The sequence below is a fragment of the Dipodomys merriami genome, unplaced genomic scaffold (assembly GCF_024711535.1).
Source record: "Dipodomys merriami isolate MVZ:Mamm:240054 unplaced genomic scaffold, mDipMer1.0.p SCAF_10, whole genome shotgun sequence".
Lineage (NCBI taxonomy): Eukaryota > Metazoa > Chordata > Mammalia > Rodentia > Heteromyidae > Dipodomys > Dipodomys merriami.
In genome coordinates this window covers 21,050,195-21,065,163 of record NW_027202271.1, presented here as the reverse complement: position 1 = coordinate 21,065,163, position 14,969 = coordinate 21,050,195, and the positions used below count along the sequence as shown (strand labels likewise).

Here is a 14,969-nt window from a genome sequence, read left to right as displayed (position 1 = left end):
GCAGCACCCAGGCTGTTCAAGCCCCACGACTGACAAAAAGAAAAAAAAATACAAGCTTTCTAGTTTTTGTTTGTTGAACTGGGACTTTTCAATGCTTTCTGTGAGAACTTCTTCAAACCATTAAGCCCAATGCTGCTGCTTGTGGTATGGGAGTCAGTAGCCTTTTCATTAATGAAGAATTGGTTTTATATTCTGCTTTTCAAGAATCCTATATGAAGTATGGTTCCCTCAACTTTTAGGGTCCTGGACTCCTAAAGATTTTAGAGTAAGAATTCTCCAAAATAGGCAAAAAAAAAAAAAAATTGTATGTGTGCTTATGTGCTCCCCCATCCCCGGAGTGGAGAGTTAACAGCAAAATAACTACATTACCCTATAGTCCAAAAATACAATTGGGGCTTCTACTTTCTAATGATGTGAATACAATCTGTGATATTTGCTTTTGTTGTTGGTTGTGGGGCTTGAAGCTCAGGGCTTGGGAGCTGCCCCCAGCCTCTCTGTGCTCAAGACTAGCGCTCAACTCGAGCCACACCACCACTTCTGGTTTTGGAGTGGTTAACTGGAGATAAGTCTCACAGGGACTTTTCTGCTGCGACTGGCTTCGAACCGCGATCCTCAGAATTACAGGCATGAGCCACTGACAATTTTTTTATTATTGTTTTTTTTTAGACATACATGGTCTCCCAATGTGGCACAAAGCTGGTGATCCTCTTACCCCAGCCTCCTGAGAGCTGGAAATACAGGTGTGCACCACCACACCAGCTGCATTTACTTATTAATGTCTTCCTGAATTAGTAGCAGGGACGTGGATACTAAACCGCCGCGGCCACTGCGGGCGGAGCTTGAGCCTCCCAAGGGAAGGGAAGGGCGGCCAAGGCCGGCACGTCCGCTGAAGAATTGTTAGCCTTATTTAGACCTGGTCCCCGCCCCCACGCCGACAACAACCTGACGGGTGCCCCGTTAAAGAATGTCTGGCCGCCGCGCTCGACCCGGAAGCAGAACAAGGTCCCGCCTCCTCCGCTCCGGCTTCCTTCTGCGGCACAGGCGTGGGTCACGCTCTCGCCAGTTCTCTCTCTACCGCCATCTTGGCTCCGCGTCCTTCGCGCAGTAAGTGCCGTCTGCGCCGCCACTCTATCCGCTGCCATCTGCCTTCCTCGAAGGCTAGGTCGCCCGGAAGACTTAAGAGTTAGGAAGGTTTGGAGGCTTTGGGAGGGGCTACAGTGTTTCTACTTGTCTCTGGGCCTCTGGGCAAAATGGGGGTCTGCGGTTGAGAAGTAGGACATAAGGGCCGCGGGCGGGCTGGAGTCGCGTTGAGCCTACGGTGGGGCCCGCTTCCGAGTCGCGGCAGCTAGGCTACGGGGGATCACAACATTAGAACTCCCCCAACGCCGGTCCCATTGTGACTTAAGGCAACCTCCTGGCTCTTGGAAGTGGTCCAGACAGGGTTTGGGGGCGTTAGGAGGGAGGAGGGCTCAGAGTGGGGTCTTCTACGTCAGGAGCATTCCCATACCCCCTCAGGGTCGAGAACGCAGTGGTGATTTCTGGTTTTGTGAGTCAGTAATTGGAATACAGCGAGACCTGGACACTGCCACCGCGGGGTGAAGCAGCTTGGTTGAGAGGTGATCCGCTTGGTAGAAGTCTGAGAGTCAATATAGACAGAGATGCCTTATTCCTAGGTTTTCCCCCAGATCTTTGGGATTTGTTTTCCTAACCTTTCACAGAGATCTTAATACTTGGCTCTTGGTGGGACAGATGGAATGCATGCCAGTCAATTTAGGCCTCCTTTTTATTCCCTTCAGAAATGCCCGGTGAAGCCACAGAAACCGTCCCTGCTACTGAGCAGGAGTTGCCACAGCCCCAGGCTGAGACAGGTAGGTGTCACAGGCGCGGCCCTCACTCCCCCGCCCCCTATAGCTCATTATGTCTTTTGGTGGGTAAAAAGAGGAATTACGTACCTGCTTTGTAGAGTTTGCCATCATTAAAGTATTAATGATTGGGTTTGTTGCTTTAACAGGGCAAGAAAGACCACAAAGTTAACTGCCGTGTTGCAAGAACTTGAGGGGGGTGGAATAAAAATAAAGACAAGTTGTAGCCTGCTTTGTACATTATGTCAACTGACTCAATTAGTTCTGTGGACCCTCCACCTCCAGAAAAACTGAGGGGAGAGACTTGGAGAGTCTTACCTATTGGGACTTGATAATACATAGGCAGGCCAAGAACTGAGCTTTTGGGAAGTTCAGCCAGCAAGTTGCATCAAGGTTTTAGATAGCAGGGCTTGGCATTGCGCCTTCATCACATGTCTGGGTGAGCTGGATGTGGTGATAAATGTGTTCTACTGAGCTCCAGAGTCCTGCTAGGTCAGTAAGCTGAGATATTTCTAGTGTACTGGAATGGTGTCTAAACCATTGTATGGAACCCAAGATTGAAATGAGGCTTTTCTTTGGTGTTTTTTAAAGTAATGGGTGTAGAATTCTGTGAAAGCAAGTTTTGTATTCTTGTTGAAGCATGTCTCGATAGGAAAGAGAAGTAGTAGGAAAAAAATGTGAAATGGCAGTGTTGCTAAATCAGTTGTAGAGAGCTGAGTGAAGGGTATCCCTAAGACTTGTTGGTTCTGTTATTTTTTTATGACAGATTTATATGTATATGTTTCACCTGTCACTCTAGGACAACTGTCTCCTTTAAGTTGTTTATAGATAAAAGCATTAAGGTTCTCCCTCCCCACCTGTCTGACTTTAGCAGCTGAAGGGATTAATACAGCTGCTAGGAAAGAAAGGAGACCTCTGGGCTGCTTAATGAGCAATGTGAAGATTGTCTCATTGAACTTAATTTTAGAAGTGTTGGAAAGTAGGTGAATTTAGCAATTCTGGTTCCCTGCTGTAAAACTCTTCACAAGCATTGTATGTTAATGCTGTTAAACATTCCTTATTAGTCCTAAGCTTGTGCAGAAGGCTTATATTAAGGGAGTGACTGTAACTATAATTAGTGTTGTTCTAATGAATGAAAAAGCTGGCTCAGGGAATCAGTTACAGTGTCAACACTAGTGATTTGGACTTTATCCCATCTTTATGTCCACTAAGAAGACAACGTCCCATGTTCTAAATTCTGGTTAATATGTTTGAAAGTATTTGCACTGTAATTATGTCTTCAGCTTACCAGTTCTTCAGGAAAAACTAGTTCAGTCACCTTTCTTTCCTATAGTCTCATACTATATAAGAGCCTCAAAATTAGCTGGTTCAGTGAATTGTGGATTTGGGTGCCATGAGCTTTACCTTTTATTTTAAACCTACCTTCAGTATTTGTCAGTTGAATCTAATATTACCTTTTGAATGGTATTTTTTTCCCCTCCATCAGAAAACCTTTTTTTGTTTTAATATAGTATCCAATATTGGTCTGTTTTGCTAGAATGAAATACCCAGATTAAAGGGTAGGAATCTGGAATGTTCTCTTACTCTTAGTTCTCTCCACTTCCAAAATAGACCTACAGGGTGGTTTAATAAATTGGGTTAGAATTTCATAATGCAGTTCCCACTCTTATGACTAAGCGCCCTCTCTGGAGATCTAAATCATTTTGGATTCATGTCTGAAGAGCTAACATTCCTGAGGAAGGGAAAATGGAGTCCAACCCATTTGTGGTTAGGTGGTTTTTTTTCTTTCTGGTTTTGTTAAGTAAACTGAGGCTTATAGAGGGTGACGGTTTTTAACATTAAGTATGAAGTTCTGAGTTTTCCAGAGTATTAAAAACCTGCTTTTTCTCATTTAGCTCTGACTCTCTATCTGTTCAGTCTGCCTTCCTTGTTCAGTTTTCACTGTTTTAGTTATTTTATGGTCCTTGGGTATACAGGGTAGCACAGCTGTTCTAGTGGTAATTCTATTGCTGTGAGAAAAGACTTGGGAATGGAGAGTCCATTTTAATCTATTCCCTCTCCGCTCAGGAGAGGGCACAACTGGAAAAGGGCAGAAAGCATGTTCCCAATCTACTCCTGGTCCTGTGTTCTTTAGTTAGAGATAGTCTAAGACTTTACCTATCTTCAAGTAACTAATTTGGTAGAACTTGGGCAGTGGGAACTAGAGGGGAGTGGAGCTAGAACAGTATATTTGGCACTTGACCAGTGAAGTATGTTTGAGAAAAGTTGGTGTTGTTTGTCACCTTCCTTTGTCTAATCCTGTGTGGTGACCTTCATTCTCAGATTTAAACTACATTGTTTCCTGTGAGGCATGTTAAACCAATTGGGCTGTACAACTCACCTTTTTTCCCCCCTCCCTTTATCTCCTTTTTTGCTTTTTCCCTCCAGCTGTGCTTCCTATGTCTTCAGCCTTGAATGTCACTGCTGCCTTAGGGCAGCATGGGCCTCCCCTTTCCTCTCCTTGTTCCCTGCCCTCCCAACAATGTCCTAACCATCCTTCCCTGGTCCCTTCACCCACTATTGCCTCAACTCCTTTTGAAGTTTCTTTTCCCCACCCATCCTCCGGAATGACTATGGAAACTGCCCCTGACACCCCAACTTTCCTGCCACACCTAATAGGGCCTCCCATCTCTCCAGCTGCTTTGGCTCTGGCCTCTCCAATGATAGGTCCAGCTCTGAAAGGTGCCCATTCTCCTTCAGCTCCCTTGTCTCTGGTTGCACTGGCTCCTCACTCCATTCAGAAGAGTTCAGTTTTCCCACCTAATCCTGTTAGCTCACTCCCACCAGCTACTGTAACTATGTCAGGGTTGGTGACACCCCTATCGGCTCCCATTGCTCCCTCAGAACCAAAAACCTCCCCTACTCAAGATCCCTCTCAGGTAATCCCTAATCCAAAAGGTACAACTCCAGATTCTCCAGGTATAGTTAGTACCATTCCTTCCCACCTTGTAACACCCTTGGCCTCGGTTCAGTCTGGAATGACCTCCTGTGCTAAGACACTACCCATCAGTCCCCCAGTCATCACTTCTCATGTTCAAAATGTCCCTATTTCCTCAGGTCTGACCCCACAAAGCATGTTAAGCCTCAGTCTAAAGGGGCCTGTTGGTGTACCTGCTCAAAAGACTATAGCTCCCAACATCCCCCCAGCTTCTCCCACTTCTCTGGGCTCTCCTGTGGCTGTATATCAGAGTCCTTTGGGTTCCCCTATCCAGTCTTCAGATCAGAGAGGTACCAATACTCTGTCAGATCATATAGTGAATACCATTTCTGTAGATAATTCTTCCCAGGGAGCCTCTTATCTATCCAGAAAGGAGCTGGTTGCTGATGCTATGATTCCTCTTCCAGTGGGTGTGCCAGCTTCTGCTGTTGTAGCTCAGTCTGTTGACAAAGACCAGGCTTCCACCACTAGTATAGCGTCTTACAACCCTTCTGAATCCCTAGATAAAGCTTCTTTATTATCCCCTACAGCCTCTCTCATTCTCAAAGGCTCTGCTAATACCTCACATCTTCAGCCTTTGATGACCCAGATTCCTGCTTCTTCAGGAACAGGCTTGAAAGAGGCTTCTGTCAGAACCACCCCAGTTGTGACTAACACTTCAATGATTTCTATGTCACCTGCTACCTTTGAGATAGCTACTTGTGTGTCCCCTGCAGATTCATCAGGTATCATAAGTAGTAAAAAACCAACTTCTTCTGCCAACTTGGTTGTACAACCAGAGGCTCGTAATGAGCTTCCTACTCAGGTAGCATCTACTCAGGGTGTACCAGTCTCTCCTCTGCCATCTTCTGAAGACTTCAAAACCTGCCCTGCTTCAGTATTGGCAAACATAGGAGTCCCCATTTCTCCAGCCCAGGCAGGACTTCCTGACAGGAAAGATCCTACTCTACTACCTTTAGCTCTGACATCCCCTAAAATTTCTCCCTCTCTTGAAAGTACATCATCTCTGGAGAAAACACCTGAAACCACTCCAGCAATGAAAGGTTTTACAGGGCCTCTCCCTGTGACCAAGCCAGCGGATTCTACTGCTGCTTGTCTGGGTGTTAACTCCCCAATCTCTATAGGCAAGACCAATCCTTATACTAGCCCAGATCCTGCTAGCCTGCTTCTCAAAAGTTCTCTCACTGCTCCAACTGAGGCTACCTTTACTTTGGAAGGTTTTGATCCTGCAAGAACTACCAAAGGTCCCTCTACTTCTGCAACTACAGTTCTAGAAGAACTCTCTTTAGCTCCTAAAAAATACACAGCTAAGGGTACTTCAACTGGTACTACTTTACCTTTGGTTCCTTCAGCCTCTGAAAGTTGCCCTATAGCTCCAGGTATGGCTTTAGCTCCCCAAATTCCCAAGTCTGTTGTTCACTTTCCCGCTCCTTCCCCAGTTGAGATTTTTCCTACAGGGGCAAAGAAAGTTGATGGTTCTCGTATAGCTTTGGCACCTTTGGCTTCCTCTCCTGAAGGGCACCCTGATAACTCTGTTGCTTCTGTTACTGCATCTTTCAAAGAAACTCTGACATACCTAGGTGACTCCCCATCTCCTATAAAGACTAATGTGTCCCCTCAGGCTAAAATACTGCCATCCAATAAGCATTCTACTGTTCCTGCTGGGAATCTCTCATCTCTTTCTCCAGTTGAGGCTTCCTTCCTTCCAGAGGCCAATCTTTCTTCTCCAGGCTCTAAAGACACACTAAACAAATATTCTTCCACTCCTCCATCCCTAGGAGCAACCCCATTGTCCAAAGAAATGCCCACTCCTTCAACCTTGCTTCCTCCCTCTTTCAAAGAGGTACCGGGCACAATTAACCCTAAAGAGCCCCTGAATCCCCCAGCTATTACTCCTCCCTCCCCCAAAAAGGTGGCAGCAGCTCCATCCCCCAAAGGAACCACTATTTCCCCAACGAAGATTCCTCCCTTCCCCCAAAAGACACCAGCAACTGTGGCCCCTACTCCTACAGCTGAAACTCCCACCTCCAAAGGAGTTCCCACTGCCCCATCTGAGATTCCTCCTTGCCCCCAAAAGACCCCAGATATACTACATCACAAAAAGGGCTCAACTGCTGCAGCTCTTAAAGAGGCTCAAAAAACCCCATGTCCTAAAAAGACCCTGGCAACTAAGGCCCCCAGAGATACTTCAGAAACTGTACTACTTCCCAAAGAGGCCTCAGAAACCCCATCTCCCAAGAAGGCCCCATCCACTACAGCCCCCAAAGAGGCTCCAGAAATCCCATCCCCCCAGAAGGGCCCAGCTATTGCAGCCCCCAAAGATGTCCCAGAAACCTCACCCCCCAAAAATGTCCCTGCTACAACCCCAAAAAGGGCCTCAGCTAGTACAGCCTCCAAAGAAGCCTCAGAAACCTCATCCCCAAAAAAGGCCCCAGCTACTGTAGCCCCCAAAGAGGCCCCAGAAACCTCACCCCCAAAAAAGGCACCAGCTACTGCAGCCCCCAAAGAGGCCCCAGAAACCCCACCCCCAAAAAAGGCACCAGCTACTGCAGCCCCCAAAGAGGCCCCAGAAACCTCACCCCCAAAAAAGGCACCAGCTACTGCAGCCCCCAAAGAGGCCCCAGAAACCCCACCTCTGAAAAAGGCTCCTGCTACTGCAGCCCCCAAAGAGGCCCCAGAAACCCCACCCCAGAAAAGGGTATCAGCCACTGCAGCCCCCAAAGAGGCCCCAGAAACCCCACCTCTGAAAAAGACACCAGCTACTGCAGCCCCCAAAGAGGCCCCAGAAACTTCACCCCAAAAAAAGGTACCAGCTACTGCAGCCCCCAAAGAGGCCCCAGAAACCTCACCCCCAAAAAAGACACCATCTACTGTAGCCCCCAAAGAGGCCCCAGAAACCCCACCTCTGAAAAAGGCTCCTGCTACTGCAGCCCCCAAAGAGGCCCCAGAAACCTCATGCCCAAAAAAGACACCATCTACTGTAGCCCCCAAAGAGGCCCCAGAAACCTCACCCCAGAAAAGGGTACCAGCCACTGCAGCCCCCAAAGAGGCCCCAGAAATCCCACCCCCAAAAAAGGCTCCAGCTACTGTAGTCCCCAAAGAGGCCCCAGAAACCCCACCCCCAAAAAAGGCACCAGCTACTGCAGCCCCCAAAGAGGCCCCAGAAACCCCACCCCCAAAAAAGGCTCCAACTACTGTAGTCCCCAAAGAGGCCCCAGAAACCTCACCCCAAAAAAAGGCACCAGCTACTGTAGCCCCCAAAGAGGCCCCAGAAACCTCACCCCCCAAAAAGACACCAACTACTATAGTCCCCAAAGAGGCCCCAGAAACCTCATCCAAAAAAAAGGCCCCAGCTACTGCAGTCCCCAAAGAGGCCCCAGAAACCACATCCCATAAAAAGGCCCCAGATACAACCCCCAAAGAGGCCCCAGAAATCCCACCTCAGAAAAAGGCCAAAGTAACATCCCCCAAAGGGGCTCCAGAAGTCCCACCCCAGAAAAAGGTCCCAGCCACAACTCCTAAAGAGACCCCAGAAATCCCACTCCCAAATAAGGCTTCAGCTACCACAACCCCCAAAGAGGCCCCAGAAACTCACCCCTCTAAAAGGGCCCCAGCTACTACAGCTCCCAAAGAGACCCCAGAAACCTCACTCTCAAAGAATGACCCAGCTACTATAGCCTCCAAGGAGGCATCAGAAACTTCACCTTCTAAAAAGACCACAACTACCAAAGAGGCCCCAGCAACTCCACCCCAAAAAAAGACACCAGCCACTGCAGCCCCTAAAGAGACCCCAGAAATCTCATCCTCCAAAAAGGCCCCAAAAGCTTTGTCACCCAAAAAGGCTCCTGCTGCTGCAGCTCCCAAAGAGGCCCCACAAACCCCACCCCCTAAAAAAGCTCCAGCTGCAGCCTCCAAAGAGGCCACAGAAACTCCACTCCCCAAAAAAGCTCCAGCCACTGCAGCTCCCAAAGAAGCCCCAGAAACCCCATCCTCCAAAAAGGCCCCCAAATCTCTGTCTCCTAAAAAGGCTTCTGCCACTGAAGCTTCCAGAGAAACCATACTCCAAAAAAGTGCCCTAACCATTGTAGCCCCCAAAGAAGCCCCAGAAACTCCATCTCCCAAAAATCCCCCAGCAGCCCCCAAAGAAGCCCCAGAAACCTCATCTCTCAAAAAGACCCAACCACAAAAGGTTCCAGCCATTGCAGCTCCTTTAGGTTCCCCAGAAAATGTGTCCCCCAAAAAGACCCCGGCAACATTGACTCCCAAAGAAGCCCCAGAAACGCCATCTCCCAAAAAGGTTCCTGCCACTGCAGCCCCCAAAGAAGCCTCAGAAACTCCATCGCTCAAAAAGACCCCACCCTCTAAAAGGCCCCCAGCCACTGCAGCCACCAAGGAGCTCCTAGAAACACCATCTCCCAAAAAGATTCCAACCACTGTGGTTCCAAAAGACACTCAAAAAAACACACCGCAAATAAAGGCCCCTGCCACTGCAGCTCCCAAAGAAACAAAAGCCTCACCCTCTAAAAAGGCTCCAGCCACTGCAGCCCCCAAAATGGAGACAGAAACCTCATCCCCAAAAAAGGCATCAGAAATGTCATCCTCTAAAAAGACCACAACCCCCAAAGAGGCTCCAGAAATCCTACCTCCTAAAAAGGTTTCAGCCACTGCAGTCCCCAAAAAGGCAGAAGAAATCCCACCCCCTAAAAGGGCCCCAGCAGCTTCAGCTTCCAAACAGGACTCAGGAACCCCTTCCCCCCCAAAAATCCTAGCTACTTCAGTCCCCGAAGAAGTCCCAGAAGTTTCAACTCCCAAAAAGGCCTCCATTTCCTCACCTGAGATTCCTCCCTACCCACAAAAGGCCTCAGCCACCCCATCCACCAAAGGGGTCCCCATTGAGATGTCCCCCCAAAATGCCCCAGCAACTGCAGCCCCCAAAGAGATCAACAGTGGCCCAATTATTACTCCTTCCCAACAAAAGGCCAGAGCAACTGCAGCCCCCCAAGAAACTACAGCAGCATCTCTCAGAGGCACTCCTACTGCCCCAGTTGTGACTCTGCCCTCCCCCAAAGAGGCTCCAGCAACCCTATCTCCCAAAGGTACCCCCACTGTCCCAGCTGGGACTCCTTCCCCCAAAGAAGTCCCAGAAGCTTCAACCTCCAAAGTAGTTCCCACTCCATTAGTCATCACTCCTTCCCCTCCAAAAACTCTCCCAGCTGAGACTGTCTCCTCTCACAAAGAGGCTGCATCCTCAGAGTCCTCCATTCTCTCAGCCATTGCTCCTCCCTTACCCAAAGGTTCCCCTATTCCCCCACTGTCGGTCACTTGTACCATGGGTACCAGTACCCCTCAGACATTCGAAGGGCTTCTAACAAAGAAAGGTCCTACGTCTCTCAAAGGAGGAGTACCTGTTGACCCAGCTCGGGAAAGTACACCAAACATCACTGCTCCTGCTCAGAAAGGCCCAGGAGGAGCCAAGAATTCTACATCTCCTAAGTGCTCAGATCCCCCAGCTAAGAATGAGACTAAAGAACCCCTTTCTACAGTGGCTCCAGTCTCTCAAGTGACCATCCCAGTGCAGAAAGACACTTCAAAGACTGCAAAAACCCACCCTATATGTCCTGCAAAAGGCAAAGATTCTTTGCATTCTCCAAAGGGACCCTTGTCTGCTAGTTCTAAGACATCTACCCTTCCAGCATCAGTTGCCCCTAAGAATGTCCTTCCTAAAGCAGAGTCAACATCTGTCTCTCCAGGACCCACTCCACAAGTCCCTCTGTCTCTCGCTCCTTCCCCAGTTCCCCCTCTGCTTCCTAAACAGCCATTTCTTCCATCCTCACCTGGACTGGTGCTGGAATTGCCCTCTAAGCCCCCAACCCCTGCTGATGAGGATGAGCTGCCGCCTCTGATTCCCCCGGAACCAGTCTCTGGGGGAGTGCCTTTCCAGCCGATCCTCGTCAACATGCCCACCCCCAAACCTGCTGGGATCCCTGTCCCAACCCCCTCTGCCAAGCAGCCTGTTTTGAAGAACAACAAGGGTATTTGCCTTGGTTTGCCGTGTGCATGGTGTGTTGCCCACACCCCTCTTGGGGGGCTACCCACCAGTACTAACCTTAGGATGCGCCCCTTTGTCCAGTATATATATCTGCTTGAGTTTGCACATAGTACATAGAATGATAGTTCAAAAGCTCTAGGAATGTGAAACTAAATCTTGGTTTTCATCATCTCAGATAGTATTTTGTGTCTTCTGTAATGTCCAGACTAACCTCTGGATCTATCCTTTTTACCTAAGTGATCTGACTTGAAAGCCAAGATCTACCAAATCTTTAATGTGCTCTAATCCTTATCACTAACTTAACCTTATCCCTGGGCCTGGGATTTACTAAAATATTGGGACATCTGTAGCTATACTTATATTCCTTTTTACTTAAACATAGTAATGACCAATTGCCCAGGGATTCCCTTCCCTTAAAAATGTAGAGGTCTGTTTTTCTCCCTGAAAATGGTGCCAGTGTATGCTTTATGTCCCTCCCCTTCCCCAGTAGTATCTGTTGATGCTTGGCCTTCCAATTGTGAGACAAATTATGTTTGGAAGAAATTGTGGGAGTCACTAGTGGAGAAGCTGACTATAGAACTGGACATAATTGAGAATTTTCAGTGATGATGTGATTCAATTGCTAGTATGACTATGAAAGAAGGCCAGAGTATGTATACAACTGCTTCTGACCTCTGACCCAGTTTAAAAGATGAGGAAAAAGTGCCACTGCCTGTTTTCCCTCTGTACTGTGATATTAATTTGTAGAGGTACCTTTTGGCCAGAACTTTACTGGGATGGTTTATGCTATAGAGTAAAATTTGGAATTAAAAGAGGGCTTGGTATGTGTGCCAAGAAATGAAGACCTTGGGGGGGGGGAAAAGCAGTTACATACATAAGCTGTTTGGCTAAGTCTCAAGATTGTCCCTCATTTCTGAGGGTAGGTCTTTATTGCTGGTTTATAAGTTGGAGACTGTCAAGCTGGCTTCATATAAGCCATTTCGTTTACGTTAACTTTGTAAGGCCTAGCAGAAATCAGTGTGCTCTACTTTAGGCAGACCAGGGTGAGATTAATTAAATTCCTCCTTAAAACCTCTGCTATAAAAATAGTGAAAATTCTTGTCATTTTAGGGTCTGGAACAGAATCTGACAGTGATGAATCAGTACCAGAGCTCGAGGAACAAGACTCCACACAAGCAGCCACACAACAAGCCCAAGTAGGTATTCTCTTACTCTAGTAATTGCATCAAAGAAATGTTAGAAACACCAGATAGGGTCATGCAGGTCTATATTCCAACACCTCAGGAGTCTGAAGTAGGAGGATTTTAAGTTCAAGGCCAGCATAGGCTCCATAGCAAAGACTGTGTGTCTCAAAAGGAAGAACTAGAGAGCCAAGGTTGGCCAGATAGAGCTTTTGTATTTGGAATTTGGAACCTTTATGAAGGAAAACCATATGGAAGATTGTGGTGTCCAGATGTTAGGTGTCATTTAACTTAAAACGCTTCTATCTTCTTAGCTGGCAGCAGCAGCAGAAATTGATGAAGAACCAGTCAGTAAAGCAAAACAGAGTCGGAGTGAAAAGAAGGCACGAAAGGTAAGATAAATTACAAAGAAACTGGATGTTGGTGGCTCATGTCTGTTATAATGCTAACTTCTCAGGAGGCTAAGATCTTAAGATCTCCAGTTCACCAGCAAAAAGCCATAAAAATAGAGGGCTGGGAAGGTGGCTCAGTGGTAGAGTGTTTGCCTTGCATGCATGAGGCCTTGGGTTCGATTCCTCAGCACCACATAAGCAGGGGGGAAAAAGCCGGAAGTGGTGCAATGGCTCAAGTGGTAGCACGCTAGCCTTGATCTGAAGAGCTGAGGGACAGCACCCAGGCCCAGAGTTCAGGCCCCTGACCGGACCCCCAAAAAAAACAAACAACAAAAAGACAAAAATAGAGCTGTGGTTTCAAGCACCAGCCTTGAGCAAAAAAAAAAAAAAAAGGTTATGATGAAGCAATTTTATAGTAGAAGGTCTATATTAGAAATGTTGAGTGCCGGGCACTGGTGGCTCACGTCTGTAATCCTAGCTACTCAGGAGGCTGAGATCTGAGGATCGAGGTTCAAAGCCAGCCCGGGCAGGAGAGACTGTAAGACTCCTATCTCCAATAAACTACCAGAAAACCAGAAGTGGCACTGTAGCTCAAGTGGTAGAGCACTTGCCTTGAGCTGAAGAGCTGAGGGACAGCGTTCAGGCCCAGAGTTCAAGCCCCACGACCGACAAAAAAAAAAAAAAAAAATGTTGAGTTATTAACTTTCCTTGCTTTCTAAAGCTTCCTTCTAAAATTAAAAACTTGATGTTCTATTTCGTAGGCTATGTCCAAACTGGGTCTTCGGCAAGTAACAGGAGTTACTAGAGTCACTATCCGGAAATCAAAGAATATTCTCTTTGTCATCACAAAACCAGATGTCTACAAGAGCCCAGCTTCAGATACCTACATAGTTTTTGGGGAAGCCAAGGTAAAAGAGTAACACTTTCTTAAGTGTTGATCCAAACCAACTCTATTTGACATTATCTTGAAAAAGGGCATTTAGCAGCTTCATTTACAAAAAATCTCCAGATACTACCAAATATCCCTTGGGGGATAAAATCATCCTTGTTTCTATAGTGACACTCTGAATGAGGGCGGTTTACAGGTACATTGCAAGATACCTAAAATGAATTTTGAGTGATTTTTGAAAGGTACACATTTCCTTTTAATGTATTGAAAACTGATCTACTCACATGAATGTATTCTTTTCCCTGTAGATTGAAGACTTATCTCAGCAAGCACAGTTAGCAGCTGCTGAGAAATTCAAAGTTCAAGGTGAAGCTGTCTCAAACATTCAAGAAAACACACAGACTCCAACTGTACAAGAGGAGAGTGAAGAAGAAGAGGTATACTAGGAACTTTTAAAACCTTTCTGTATAGCAAAATGTTTTAGTTCAAAGTTGGTGGCTCATGCCTGAAATTCTGTGTACTTACGACACTGAGATATGAAAATTGTGGTTCAGGGCTAGGAAGTTGGCTCAGTGGTAGAGCGCTTGCCTTGCATGCATGAGGCCCTGGGTTCCATTCCTCAGCACCACATAAGCAGGAAAAAAAAAAGCTGGAAGTGGCGCTATGGCTCAAGTGGTAGAGTGCTAGCCTTGAGCTGAAAGAGCTGAGGGACAGCACCCAGGCCCAGAGTTCAGGCCCCACGACCGGACCAAAAAAAAAAAAGAAAGAAAATTGTGGTTCAAAGCAGCCTGGTCAGGAAAGTCCATGAGACTCTTGGCTCTGATGAACTACCAAAAAGCCAGAGGTGGAAGTAGGAGCTCAAGTGGTAGAGCCCCAGTCTGCAGCGGAAAAGCCAAGCTTAGAGAGGCCCTGAGTTCAACCCTCAGTACTTGCACGAAAAAATTTTTAAACTCCCCCAGAATTACATGGTTTTGGTTTATTTGAACTAAATTTAAAAGATGTCTTCCAAAAGCTACTTTATTAACTAGTTCTTCCAAGAACTACCTTTTATTAAGATTTTTCTCTCTTTTAGGTTGATGAAACAGGTGTGGAAGTTAAGGACATAGAATTGGTCATGTCACAAGCAAATGTGTCAAGAGCAAAGGCAGTCCGAGCCCTGAAGAATAATAGTAATGATATTGTAAATGCTATAATGGTAAGTTTTTGTTTACTGTCTGAGCCCAAATATCCTAAAACTGTATGTATCCTAAGGTAGCATTTAACATTGGATCTTCTTGTCTCTGCCTTCAAGTATTAGGATTACAAACATGCACCAACACAGTTTATTATGCCTAAATAGCTTCTGCCTTGGCTAATAATGACTTTTCTCTGTATGATAGACCCTAAATTAAAAGCCTCTTTCCAAAGCCTACTTTTAGTAGCCTTAGGTTTTAATGACCAGAATTTGTACTTCGCCTTTAACTACTTCTGTTTTTTCTTTTACAGGAATTAACAATGTAACCATATGAAAACAAGGACCCTTTTTTTGTGTGTCTGTGTTTCAAGAGGGTAACTGAAGCTTGGTTTGAAATTTGTACTGTTTCTATCATTAATAAAGTTATGGCTTCTTGTTGGATGAA

General features: G+C 46.6%; 1 protein-coding gene across 6 annotated transcripts; it reads left to right on the top strand.

The window, feature by feature from the left end:
- Positions 1 to 1,005: 1,005 nt before the first annotated feature.
- On the top strand, positions 1,006 to 14,969 carry Naca (nascent polypeptide associated complex subunit alpha). 6 transcript variants are annotated; one of them, XM_070043393.1, is made up of 8 exons: positions 1,006 to 1,104; positions 1,797 to 1,868; positions 11,999 to 12,084; positions 12,384 to 12,461; positions 13,223 to 13,369; positions 13,659 to 13,787; positions 14,423 to 14,545; positions 14,836 to 14,969. In XM_070043393.1, exons 2-8 carry the CDS (start codon positions 1,799 to 1,801, stop codon positions 14,848 to 14,850), a joined length of 648 nt encoding a protein of 215 aa, XP_069899494.1. In that variant the 5' UTR covers positions 1,006 to 1,104; positions 1,797 to 1,798; the 3' UTR covers positions 14,851 to 14,969. The 6 variants fall into 6 exon arrangements, with proteins under 6 accessions (XP_069899494.1, XP_069899498.1, XP_069899501.1 ...); XM_070043397.1 differs by having other exon boundaries at positions 1,101 to 1,191; XM_070043400.1 differs by lacking the exon at positions 1,006 to 1,104 and adding an exon at positions 1,164 to 1,182.